The sequence below is a fragment of the Astatotilapia calliptera genome, chromosome 22 (genome assembly GCF_900246225.1).
Source record: "Astatotilapia calliptera chromosome 22, fAstCal1.2, whole genome shotgun sequence".
Classification (NCBI taxonomy): Eukaryota; Metazoa; Chordata; class Actinopteri; order Cichliformes; family Cichlidae; genus Astatotilapia; species Astatotilapia calliptera.
Window position 1 is genome coordinate 8489328 of NC_039322.1, and position 13020 is coordinate 8502347.

Genomic DNA, 13020 nt, shown 5'->3' on the forward strand with positions numbered 1-13020 from the left:
ACTTACACATCAATCTGTTGCTGTGTTTCCTGCAATCCTGCACAGAGTGTGGCACATCAAACCAGATGGCAGCGCTGCTTCCCGTCACAGCAACATCCAAAGATAAAAACAACTTTCAAACACACTCTGGATCCCTCAGGCTCGACTGCCCCGATGCCCAACTTTGGCTGATTACAGAGGCGCCGTGAATGAGTGACAGCTCACTGACTGCTTCCTGTCTATGCCGTTCGCTTTGACGACTCAGACTTGAGGAAAAGGTGTCCCACAAGCCTTCGCCGACCCCCCCCCACAAAAGCTAAACTTCACACCTCTGACCTCAGAGGGTAAACAGGAAACGCTGCCGAGAATCCCCGAGAGCGTGACGAGTGGGTTCTTTCACAGGACAAAAACTCACTTCTTTGCTGGACGCTGCTGATGTGAACTCCTTTTGTTCAGGAGACAGAAGGAGACTCTGCAGAGAACAACAAGTGCATACTTAAGTCTGTGTCAACACAAGCAGTCACAAGCCTGCGTTTCCGTCCTATCAGCTGTGGCTGCGCAGCAGCACGGGGCGTTGCCTGCGGTTTCCTCAGAATAATGTGACGAGGAGGGGAATTCCTGTAAGGCCCAGGGAGAGGGGGGGAGGAGGAAGGGAGGGCCCGGCCAAACAGAGCAACAGTGCAGGCCGGCTGACGTCACTAAAACCGGCTTTGGCACCCTCCAGGGGATCCTTCTCTCGGCCTCCCTCCCTCTCTCTGTTTGTCTCGGAGGAATTTAAAGCGTCCTGCCAACTGCTGGTTGCCTAACAGCTCACTCACGGGCTAAAGAAGACTGAGGTGTTTACCAGAGGACTTTGCTTTTATCCCCCCCCTTTTTTTGTTTTTTAAACATCACAGCCTTAGTCTTTCAGTTCCTTTTTGACAATGAGGCTGCACGTTAGTCTGAGGTGTTTTTTTTTTCCTTTTCACATTAAAAAGCATATCATTCACACACCACTGTTCATTTTCATATCGACATCAACACACTGAGGGAAACTTTTGAAGTGTTTAATCCTAAATTTCATTTGAAGCAGTATTACATGAGTCTTAAATTGAGCTTTTTTCCCCATCTAAGGACACCATGGTTTTGATTTTTTGTGCAGAGACTGCTTCTGCTTTTACGCACACGTTATTCAGGAAATACTTAGTGTGTATGCATTTGATGATATTTAACAAAGATCCTAATACATTATTCTCTTCAGACATAAAAAAAAAAAAAACAAGCTGTCTAATGTGTGTTTTTAACATTACATATGCCAATATTTTTGTGTTTTGGATACAGGACTTTATATTGTTTCAAGGTTTCCAGGATAAGCCAAAGTAAACAATCGAATTAAAAGGAAATGAATCAACAATGTGTGCATTTTTAAGCAACTTCTGGTTTCAGCTTCTCAAATGTTATGACAGATACACCAATTTTGTAAATACGAAACTAAATCTAAACTAATCAGCTCAAATAGTCGACTGGCCTCTGAAATTCATGCTGGTATGTTCACATATGAGCACAGAGAAACTTTCCTTCTTCTGCCATCATGAGTTATTGAAGTCAAGTGATGGTTTTTGAAGGGATATGGGTTAGACTTTTTTTTCCTAATGTGATTTTGAAATGATTGATGGTCAGTTTCCCTCTTTGGAGAGCAGAGTCAAATGCGATTTTCTTTCATTTGCCTGAAGTGTCCCAGCTATAAATACAGCCTCCTCTACTTTGCCTTAAACAACAGCAAACCGCTGCTGCTCTCAGAGGCACCCAGCGGCAATTTTGTTTTTCTTTTCAACTCCAAAATTTAAAAAAAAAAGAGACATTCAAGGCTGAGTGTGGGCGAAAAACAAAAAACAAGATTCTGGAAATGGCCGTGAAAACTGCAGAATCTTGTGAGGATTTTTTAAGTCAACAACAAATTGTGTTGCTCAGTTGAAGCTCCCCAAAGGCGGAGCAAAGCTGACTTGACGGACACTGAGGGGGTGAGATAAAGCTGCAAGGTCGCAGTGAGAAACAGCCTGCAGGTCGCTGTGGGAGGGCTCACTCCGAGCTTTTAAAGTGACCAGAGTCAATAGTTAAAAGGAGGGGATTCACCCCGCTCACAGCAGGCAGACTTCCAACAAGTGCTTGGCCTCCTGCGTTACATAAACGCGATGAGCCGGGCAGTTAAATGACAAAAGTGTCTCCCTAAGTGACGCCAGCCTGCACATTTAACCTCACTGTACTGTGGTCTGGTTGGGAAAAAAGAGGAAGCTCCCTCTGCTTTATTTTTGTATTAGTCATTATGGGGAATTCTCAGGGTTTTACAGTTTGGCCGCAAAAGAGGTTCAGAAAATCAGATAAATATTTATCCAGGCCAGGGACAACATGCAGCGTGACCAAGCACTTTTTGCAGTGTCATTGCCGGGGTAAAGAAGATAAACAGTTCACAGGCAAAAACTCCAGGATCAACACGGCACACTGTAATTAGGCCGGCCAAAGCTGCAGCATAAAAAGTTGGTGTTGGCATGTTAAAAGCAAAAATAAGCAGTGACTCACTTTTGACGGCCAAGCGCCCAAACTCCTCTGTCTTTAAAACTGACCTAAAGAGGGATCACTGTGTGTTTTTGTGTGTGAGTGGAGCAGTGGAGGACACTGCGCCTCATCTCTGTGGGAACATCTGAGTTAATGACAGCCGAGCTGGTGATAATGCAGCACAGCCTGAATGAAGTAATCCAGCTACTAACCTCTAATACTGTCCCTGTGTGTGTGTGTGCTGGCTGTCCATTAGCTTTAAGATATCTACAAACACTCGCACAATCAGGGTTACCACAGCCATTCAGCTCAATACAGCCACGAATTCAACTGCCAAAAAGTCTCCAATCCATGCTGCATACAAGCAGTCGCCCACGCTGACCCTTCATACTCCAAATACCAAACTGAAACCAATCAAAAACCACGTGAGCAGGGCAGTCACAGAGCTGGGAGGCTTTTCTTCTCTCTGGCTTTTTCTGTTTGGGGAGTTCACGTTGAAAATTTCTTCTCTTGGCTTCATCTTCGAATTTTAAATGCATACCGTCGCGATCAGAAATCTTTTCAGCCGAGCACAAAAACCACGTTCACACACTCTCATCGGAAACGAGCAGATTTTTGGCAAAAGGGTCAAAATCCGCTGTATATACTTATATTTTATGCTACTTTCATTTCACCACACCACACTATGCAGCCAAATATTGTGTTTTGCTCTCAAAGAAAAACATAGATAACATTAAGATTATACTACCAATACCAGTGAACTTATCTTGGTTGAGATGTCAGATTAGTGGTTTTTATTTCCACTAAACGGATATTTGTCTTTTCTTTTTCATGATTCATATTTTCAGATATTTCAGAGTAAACAGTAAAATGTAAAATCCAAAACAGCGACCTCCATTACACCTACTGCTCAGTTCATCCACTGTCTGAAACAAGTCTACTTTCTCACGATTGGCTGCCCCTCGTAAACAAGGGGGTTTGAACTGCAGGTGGGTGTGGCCTCTGTGCTCACAGTCAGTCCTGTGTGCCTGAGATGACCGTATTAGTGTATAGTGTATGAAGCTGTGTTACAATGTGTTCGGAAAAATGCCAAAAACGTCAAGGAATAAATTTAAAACTAGAGACCTAAGTGGTTTCCGGAAGTTACAGAAATGAGCAACACAGACACGTGCTAACAAACCTCGTAAAAGATTTGAAAACATTCCTGAAACTGACTGATCAAGGACTGTGGAGGACGTTCATATAGCCAAAATAATGAGGCTTTTGGCCCCGCCCACTTGCTATTCAAACCTTCTGTTTTACAAATAGTTATTTTTCATACAGTAGATAAAGTAAGGGACTGCATGAGGAAAAACTGAACTGCACATCATGCAAAGCTGCTCTAGTAGCATCCAAGACTATAAATGCAGAGGGTGGAAATGCCCATAATAGATCCTCTTGGCTTTGCAACGATTAATTTGACTGCTTTGAAACTAAGTATATTTGCTGAAAATACTACAAAAACATGATTCGGCTGATTGAGTACATCTTCCACCCCTCTGCTGAGGCTGATCTTTGAGGAAATGTAGAAAAACTTCTGAACACACATTTATAACTCAGAGGCTTTGACGCAATCGCGGTCCCAATCAGAGGAATCTAACGCGATTCAGGCCAATAAGTTTCATCCAGCTGGCAGCTGTTGCTCTCGTATCTCTGAATCTAATCACAGTGCCATCTTCGCTACAGGAGGAGAGACTATTACAGCCGCCAAGCCTTCTAGGAAAAGAGACAAGTCTTAATTAGATCTGGAGCTTATGGGGCTGAGTACAGTGAGAGGCAGAGAGAGCAACAAAAGCCAGCAAGCGCGTGCAGGAAACCGGGATCTGACAGTATGCAAGGTCATTGATCATGTTACAGAACAGCAGCAGGATCCTGCTCAGGCTCGGCTTCTGAATCCAGGCTTCTTCTCACCTATTCGCCTCTTTTTGTCTCCCCCCCTCCTTCCTGCTGCGCATACTGAAAAACAAGCCTCGTCTCTCAACCATCACACCCTCCTCCACCCGCTGCCTCCCACTGCTGCCCTCAGGGGAGGAGCTGAGATGTTAATGAGGGCTGTTGTGATGTGGAAACTGCATGTTAATGGCATGAAAATCCATTATGATTTAATTTAAACAAATCTCCTCTCGACTGTAGGATGAAGGCTGCTGTTGTTTCAGTTTGAACCCGGTGTGCGGCTGAAAGGTTTAATCAATTAGTCGATCTGTGATTGTTTAGGCTGAGTGGAAATGCCAGACATTTACTTTGCTTGTCGTTTTCTCTTTTACATTATTGGCGTTTGGAGATTTACAGACATCGTGTAGAGCTGTGGGAACTTTCACTTTGTTACTATTATTATTTTGACATTTTATGAAGTGATAACAACTGTCAGGTTAAATATTAGTTGTAGCCCAACTAATTTTTTATATTTGCTGCTGTGTACACAAATTATTTGGTGGATTATGTTGCTTAATCCTCCTGAAACCAACAAATCTTCAAGTCTAAAATGCTGCATATATCATATGTAAATATCTGCATATTTACAATAAATCAATTCTTCTGAGGTCCTTTCAGGACTTTTTTCTAATATTTTGATAGTTTTAAATTTGAAAGAAATGCAGGAAAGCCATGTGGAGCAAACATTTATACATAAATATGTTCATTCAGATTTTTGGCATAAACATGGTGGTTTGAGATATTTTCATTATTTAAAATAAATCCACTGCAAGAAAATAATTTTGAAAAACCAGAGGCTGAAGAAGCTGAGCTTTCCCATAACCCATTTCAAACGCCTTACTCTCAGTTTATGGCACACGTTTCATAATCGTACATGAAACCAACATGTCACAGCAAGTTTCTGTGATCTTTGACTGACTCGCGACTTCTAGAGAAAGCAGCACAAAACCATTTAACAAGAAGCCACTTGATAAAGACTACGAAGGCTTTCTCGAGCCAAAGCTTTTTGAAAACATATTCAGTGACGACACCACAGCTGCAGTCTTTTTACATACCGAGAAGTGTGCTTGTTCCTTACAGAGTGCCATCGGCTCGCTCGGAGAGACCGGTGGCCGGCGCTGTAGACTCCCACAGGGCTTTCCTGCAGCTGCTCTGCGGCTCTCTCTGGTTTCTCTATCTGCAGATGCCGCCAGACAACCATCTGCTTTTATAGCTCATTTAGCACATACACGTTCTTGCATATACGGGGTTGGTGCTGAATGTAAACACAGAGGGACATGTCTCAACAGAGGCCACAACAAACAGCCCTGTGTATGTCAACCAGCGAAACAAATCAAATCAAAACTATTTAACCATTTAAAAATCTAAAAAAACAAACAAACAAACACTCGCCGGACACTTTATCGAGTCGGCTCAAACCAGTTTTCTTGAACATGACAATGAGTTCACTGTACTTTCAGAACTGTCGTATTTCCTCACGGCACCGATTCAGCAAGGTGCTGGAAACAATGCTCAGAGATTTGAGGCCATATTGACACAATAGCATCGCACAGATGCGGCAGATTGGATGGCTGCACATGATGTCAATCTCCCATTGCACCACACTCCAAAGGTGCTGTACTGGATTAAGATCTGGTGACTGTGGAGGACATTTGAGTACAGTGAGCTCATTGTCATGTTCAAGAAACCAGTTTGAGCTTCATGACAAGGGGTGTGACATGGTCAACAACAATACTCCGACAGAGGGCCCAAGGTGTGCCAAGAATATTGTACATATACAATATATTGTATATGTACAATATATTGTATATGTACAATACAATACATATCTCCTGCATACATAATGCTTGGTTTCAACTTCAGCAGGTTGTCTCAACCACATCTACGTGCATAAATGCATTGGGTCGCGTCCATGCGATTAGATGTTTGCTTTAACAAGCATTTGAGCAAGTGTACCTCACAATGTGGCTGGTGATTTTTTCACAGAAACTAAATGAAGGTCTGAAAGGCCCAAAAACGTCTGTGTGAGATGATATCATCTTGGTATCATCAAATCTTCAATCAGTTGGTAGTTTTTGCTCAACATGTTGATATATATGTTTTAAAAACAAACAAACAAGCAAAAACAGGGCTCCATAAGATATTTTCAATGATTTGTCAAACAAGTCTGAAAGATTTTCAGAGATAAAAATGCCACATTAAGGCACATTAAACTAGGACAATGTCTGTTAATCAGCTAACTGAATGATCGCCAGCATTATTTTAGGTAAGCTGTGGTTGTCTGACTGACACCACTGCTGCTGCTTCTCCCTCTCTGATGTTGATATCGCTGCCCACCTCCACCTCCGCCCCTTTCACTGTTTTCTGAGCGTTTCCTCTGCCATTGGCAGTAGGCAGGAGGTAATGTTACATAATCCAAGCGAAAGAGACATGGCGTTCCCTCACTGTCTTTTTATCTTCCTCCTCCTCGTCTCATTCTCAGTCCTCAAATTTACCACCTTGTCCTCCCATCCTCCTCCCTGTTTGTATCACTACCACCACCGGCATCATCTTCTCCGCTTCTTGCCCACTCCTCTGTCTTTTATTGCCATCGACTTCAAATATAATAATTCTTTCACAATCAATCCAAGTAAATTGAATGATATTTGTGAGAAAGCTGCAGAAAAACTCCTGAACCTACAATTCCAACCTACAACACATCCACTTTGCTCCGATGTAAGGCAAGTAAGAAAAAGCAGCAAATTCTCACATTTAGGAACCATCAGCAATTACCAGAACAGCTCGAAATCACAGTTCAGTCGTCGAATTGATTAATGAACCAATCCAGTCAGCTATACCTCAATTTGGGTTTGCAATAGAAGTTTAATTCATAAAGTAAAGAAGCTTCTGGAGAGTTTCTTTATTGAGATTGAGTCCAAATATGATTGGCAGCAAGCGAGTTTCTCACTAAAGAAGTCTTCAAAAAAAAAAAAAAAAGTCCAGATAGTGCCGTAAAAACCGAGTTAGGATGCAGTTTGCTTCAGCCTAAACCAACTCTGCTTGGTGTAGGCGATGGTGCTGCTCAAGAAGGTTAATTTCACCAGACTGTTAGCTGCCATACAGCTGACAATCACACACACACACACACACACACACACACACACACACACACACACACACACACACACACACACACACACACACACACACACACACACACACCCCTCCAACAGCTAATCTTCAGAAAAGTTCAGAGTTATTGTGACCAATAATATCAGCAAACCTCTTATTTCCAGCATTAATGGACATTTAACAGCCTTTTATCAGTGGTCATCACTCCCATACTCACATAGACATCCCCAGTAAGTAGACTCCAGCAGCCAGTAGCCTGAATCCAGTAAATTTCAGCCAACAGACTTCGCACACTGACCTTTTGGCCTCTTGCTAGAAGAGCGCTGCCCCTACTCTGTCTTTCACATTTGCCCAAATGCCACAGCTCTGCAGCATCTGTTCACTAGAAAAGCTCCTCCTTGGTGGTTATTGGGTTTAGGTTTATGTGGCTGAACTCAAATTGTGTGTTTGTGAAAGTAACTTGTTGCAAATGTGTAAACTTAGCTCCTGTTCTCTCGTGTTGTTTAAATCCCCACAGAAAAAGGCAGTGGGAGCTCAGCAGGAATTATCTGCCATACATTTCTAAGCTTTTTTTCTCCTGTTTTGTGTCCAACCAGGGAGCACGAGTTTATGTTTGATCCTGCAGCTCCTGTAGTGGCACTACTCTTTCTTTATTTCTAGAAAGAGTAGTGCTTTTTTTCACGTTTTGGGCTTGGAGTCCCCGATGTGTATCCACTTCCTTTTTGTTCATTTTTCATTTCTTTATTTGTATTTTTTGCTTTTCACTTTATACATGAATAGGAAGTCATTTGACTCAAGCGAAAGAATGATCAGTAGTTTTGATTTGAGGTTTGAGCGTGTACTCAAATTAAAGGTCATAACATCTCGGTCATAAGACCTACCTGGTATTTCCAGGTTGTCTACATGACCTAGGTTACTTTCTGTTTATTTATGATATTGTGGTATAATAGTAGCTAAATAAGAATGATTTCTTTGCATATATGTGTGGTATACAACCAATAATTAGGTTTTATTGACAACATTGATGATAATATTCAATTAATTTCAAAAGGTGAGCCAACTATCAGCATTGTATTTCTCCAAGCATCCATTGAGCGTGAAGCAAAAAAATCAAATCAAATACACAAGAAAAGTTTATGCCAGTTTATATCCACTGCTGTAAAACAGTCTTTGCCATCAAACCACCGAAGAAAAAGATCACGCAACAAGATGGTAGCTTCAAAACACCACAGGTGAAACAAACCTAATGTACTAAGTGGACCTTTAAGACACAGCGTCAAGTAAATCATCATTTATTTTGATTATTTCCATATTGGCGGACACACATAGCGAGCGAGTGTGGTAAACAGGAAACCGTCCGGCACCGGAGTATTGACCCGTGTGCTTCAGGGAGAGCTAACGAGATGATGCACATAATAAAATTACTGCAGAAAAAGGCAAAAGGGGGGAAACCTTGCAAATAAACAGATCTCCAAGTAACTCTTAAACACTCTGGTAGCATAACAGGTATTTCTATTCTTGCATGAAGCTGCTCAGCGGGGGAAGGAGAGGAGCTCTGTGATGATGTCATACTGTGTGGAAGAAGAAGAAGAAGAAGAAGAAGAAGAAGAAGAAGCCAAAAGTGTCTAAGTTCAGCTTCACTCTATCTCTGGACGAGCTGTTGCGTAACGCCTCCAAGCTCATCTCCGACTGCAGCTCACAAGCTTACGCTCTCCTCTAGCTCATGTTGTGCGTCAGCTGCTGCTGTCCGGCCACCGAGGCCGAACTCGTTGCCCCAGACGAGCGCTGGAGTGTCTGAGCTGGGTTGCTGGTGGGGATTTTAGTGAGTTAAACCCCTTAACCGAAGTCGTCGTAACTTAGATCATATTTCAGTCAATGCTGATAAAGTTTTGAAACTATCAGACACTCAGTTTCTTTTAATTTAACCATCGAAGGAAAAAAAGACAGAGAGAGAGAGAGCTGAAATTATTTGCCGCTTCAGAGCATTTGAAAATTTGAGCTCCTCAAATGTGATGACTTTCTGATTTAATTCAGCATTTTTATGCATCATTTCCATGCAGCACTTGTTGCACTTGTGAAGGCAACAGCTAATCTTGAGCTCTGGGGAGGTTATGGAGAATATCTTCTGCTATTTTCTGGCATTATGTCAAGAAAATAATGAGCAGATTATGAGCTACTGGCAGAATTTTTGAAAACACAAGAAAACAGGTGAATCTTAATAAATGTTAAACTCGTTTTCCCAACACATCAGGATGAAACAATGCTAGAACAAAAGGGAGACAAACTAAGGAATAATTACAAACTTCTACAAAAACCTGTGGTTAGATGAGCAAATGAGTAGGAAGGTACAGACAGAAACAAGCAGACAATGAAGCAGCCCACACTGAAACAAAAGCCTGCAGCGAGGAATAAAATACAAACTGATCAGCACAAAGACAAGCTCTTGCAGCGGCTGCACAATACCTGATAGGAGGGAAGAAGAGTACCAAAGAAAGTCGAGACTTTCTCAGAGAGCAGCTGGCTGCTCCCGCTTGGTTTTCCCTCCTGGAGTCAGACACGCTTACGGGGAAACACCTGACATTTCCGACCCAGACGGCAGACACTTTCCCAACCAAAACCCGCTGACATTCCTCTGTGCTCTCTCCGTCTCCCAGAGAGAAGAAGAGAAAAGAAAAGCACAAGACTGAATCGGCACTGCAGAGCGGAAAGCCGAGCGTCTGGCTGCCGTCTGTCCTCACACACTAACGCACAGCTGTGTCTCTGTGCTTTCACTTCTCACTTCTGCCTGGTTTCTCTACTGTCAGTGTAGCAACCACGCTTCTTTCTCCTCCCTGCCTGGCTTCGTGTTCCTCCCCCCTATCCTCTCCTCCCTCTTCGCTCTCCTTCCTTTCTTTTTTTTTTCTAATCCCTACTCTAAATCTGGGAAAGCCCTCACTGCCTGAGAACTGACTTCCCCGAGCTGTGTATCAGTGCTCTCTTCCTGCAAGAAAAACCCCCCCAAAACAAACAAAAAAACAAAGCAGGATGGGAGCTCTATAAACACCACAGGTCCCTAATTCCCCTAGGCTCACATATACACACACAGTCCACATCAGATTATCCGCTAACCTACATTGGGCATTCAACCTCCCACACCCCCGTAGAGGCTATAAATACCCGTCTATCTGCTCTGTGCATTGATCTGATCTGTGCAGACGACTGTAGGGACTAATGAAGACGCTGAAACACAAATGTCTGCGGGATGTGTGATGAACATTTTCAGTCTGAACCGTGCGCAGCTCTGCCACCATGTAAACATTGCGAGATGTCTTTTCAGAGGGATAGAATTTTGTGAAATGCATCGATCAGTTACAACATCAAAATTGCAGACACGTGAACAACACTGAGCTTTCATTACAATGCCTGGCATCTCTGTGGTTGTTACGTTGAAACACGCATGCCCATCTAAACATCGTTTCCGACAGAGCACACCCTCCGTGGACTTGGCAACGGTCCCCAAAGGAAGAAAAATGCGCAAACTGCTCTAAAAAAAGCTTAAACTGGCCACCAAAACCAATACGTCCCAACATGATTGGGAGCGAGCCACTGCGTCTCCAGACCTGACCGATCCAATGCCAATGGCCAGAAACCACAGAACACATCCACTTTTCACACATTTCAAAGGCATCTAAAAATCCAAAGTAGTCAGTTTCAAATACTAAAAACATATATGCAATACTCCTATAGACTGACTTTAACCTCTGCCATTAAAATGTGTTTTCTGAGTGTTACTTTTTTGATCATCCATCCATCCTACCTCCTCCAGGGTCGCTGGAGGGACTGGAGCCTCCAGCTCTCACAGGGCGAGAGGCGGGGTACCCGCCTAAACTGGAGCCACCAGTTTACTGCAGGGATAACACAGAGAGGACCATTCACATGGAGACTCCGCAAAGTTTCGTGTTCTACAATTACAAGGATATAAATCTTTTTATAAACTTTAAAAGAGACTAGCTAGCAGTTAACCCCACTTGTCATGTCTCTACATACAAAGACTGCTCGAGATTTCCACTCTCTATCATTAGAACAGATTAGATAAGGGGCAGGTGCTTTGTAGTTCATGTGGCAGTTGATATGTTAGCTTAGCGTACCAAACCACCTTAGATGGGGCTAACAGTAGAAACAAGCCATATAATATTTTTGGTATTTGACTAAGTAGCCTCCTGGAGGCTGGGTAGACCCAGAACACGCTGGACAAATTAAGTCTCATGTCTCGTTTCAGTCAAGTTTAACAAAAACCCCACATAGGATATCTAGATGAGCAGTAGAAAATGCAGTGATTGAAGTCAATGGTACTGCAACTTCTACAAAAAGTTAGATTAGAAGCAGCTATGAACCAAATTGAGGGTTAATGTTTTGGAAGGATTTTTTTAACTAATCATTTCAGCACCACAGAAGCTTTCTTTCATCACTCACCCCCGGGAATAAGCTTCTCTCCTCTGAACACCTGTACTCGCTGCCTGAGACTCATAGTTAGTCATTCTGTGCACATGGAAAATAAAGCCTTGGTACAGTAATAAACAATACCTGCATTTCATTTCACGAGGCACACCTGAACTAAAGCCTGAGTCACACATCGAGGCCCTCCAGCACCGCACACAACTTCTCATCCCTCTCACAGAGTTTCACATGGCACCAGCTAAAAAGGGGTTTGGGGGTGGGAGCAGATTTGCTTAAATCATCCTGAAAGCAAGGTCTAAAAATACAACCAATCAAGCTTTTCCTCCAGCTTTTCCTCAGTGAGCGCCCTAACGAGGAGGAGGGAAGTCGGGGATCATCGTGGTTTAGAATTCCCGAGAGACTCTTGAACCCGAGAGGCATCGGGAGCTCCGAAATCTCCCCTCCACTGCCAACATCTCTCCCCATGGCAACAGCAGCTAAAGGAAGAGATGGCCCGTGTTACGCAAGAGGAAGAAGCTTTTCCAGTAGGCAGAACCCCTTCCTCCTCCTCCTCACCCTCCTACACATATTTTCACAGCCTCCTTATTAACCGTTTTTACATTTATCCCCATTGCTCTCCTAACCAGACATCTTTCTCCCTCGCACTTTCACACGCTGAACTCTGGCACGCTGCCATCCACGCCGTTCCCTTCCCTATTATCAACCGCTGCTTTGCCCCCTTTTCTTTCTCCCTTTCACTCCCCTGTGGGTGGCATTCATCTTCGTCCAAAGCTGCAGAAACGCCGCTGCTGGTGCTCCACGCCTGAGCGGCTTTCGATTTAAAAAAAAAATAAGCTGGTGCTACAGTCAAATGACCTGATAGCTCGTACGACAATTGCTCAGAGGCTCAGCGTGACCGCTTGACCCAAGTTTCTGCAGGGTTCACCACGATAAGCTAAAGACCTTTTTTAAAACCCACACACAATTAACTTTAATACATGTTTGTGTGTC

At 43.2% G+C, this 13020-nt stretch overlaps 1 protein-coding gene across 7 annotated transcripts in view; it reads right to left on the reverse strand.

Moving 5' to 3' along the window:
• hivep1 (HIVEP zinc finger 1) overlaps positions 1–13020 on the reverse strand; it is an 82659-nt gene that overhangs the window by 25948 nt on the left and 43691 nt on the right. The window contains exon 1 of one of the 7 annotated variants that reach the window (XM_026156780.1): positions 7–1164. The exons of the other annotated variants lie outside the window; for them this stretch is intronic. Coding sequence (XP_026012565.1) covers positions 7–10 — 4 coding nt within the window. The 5' untranslated portion in view covers positions 11–1164. Of the gene's footprint in view, positions 1–6; positions 1165–13020 lie in introns of those variants that run through there. 7 annotated transcript variants of the gene reach the window in all.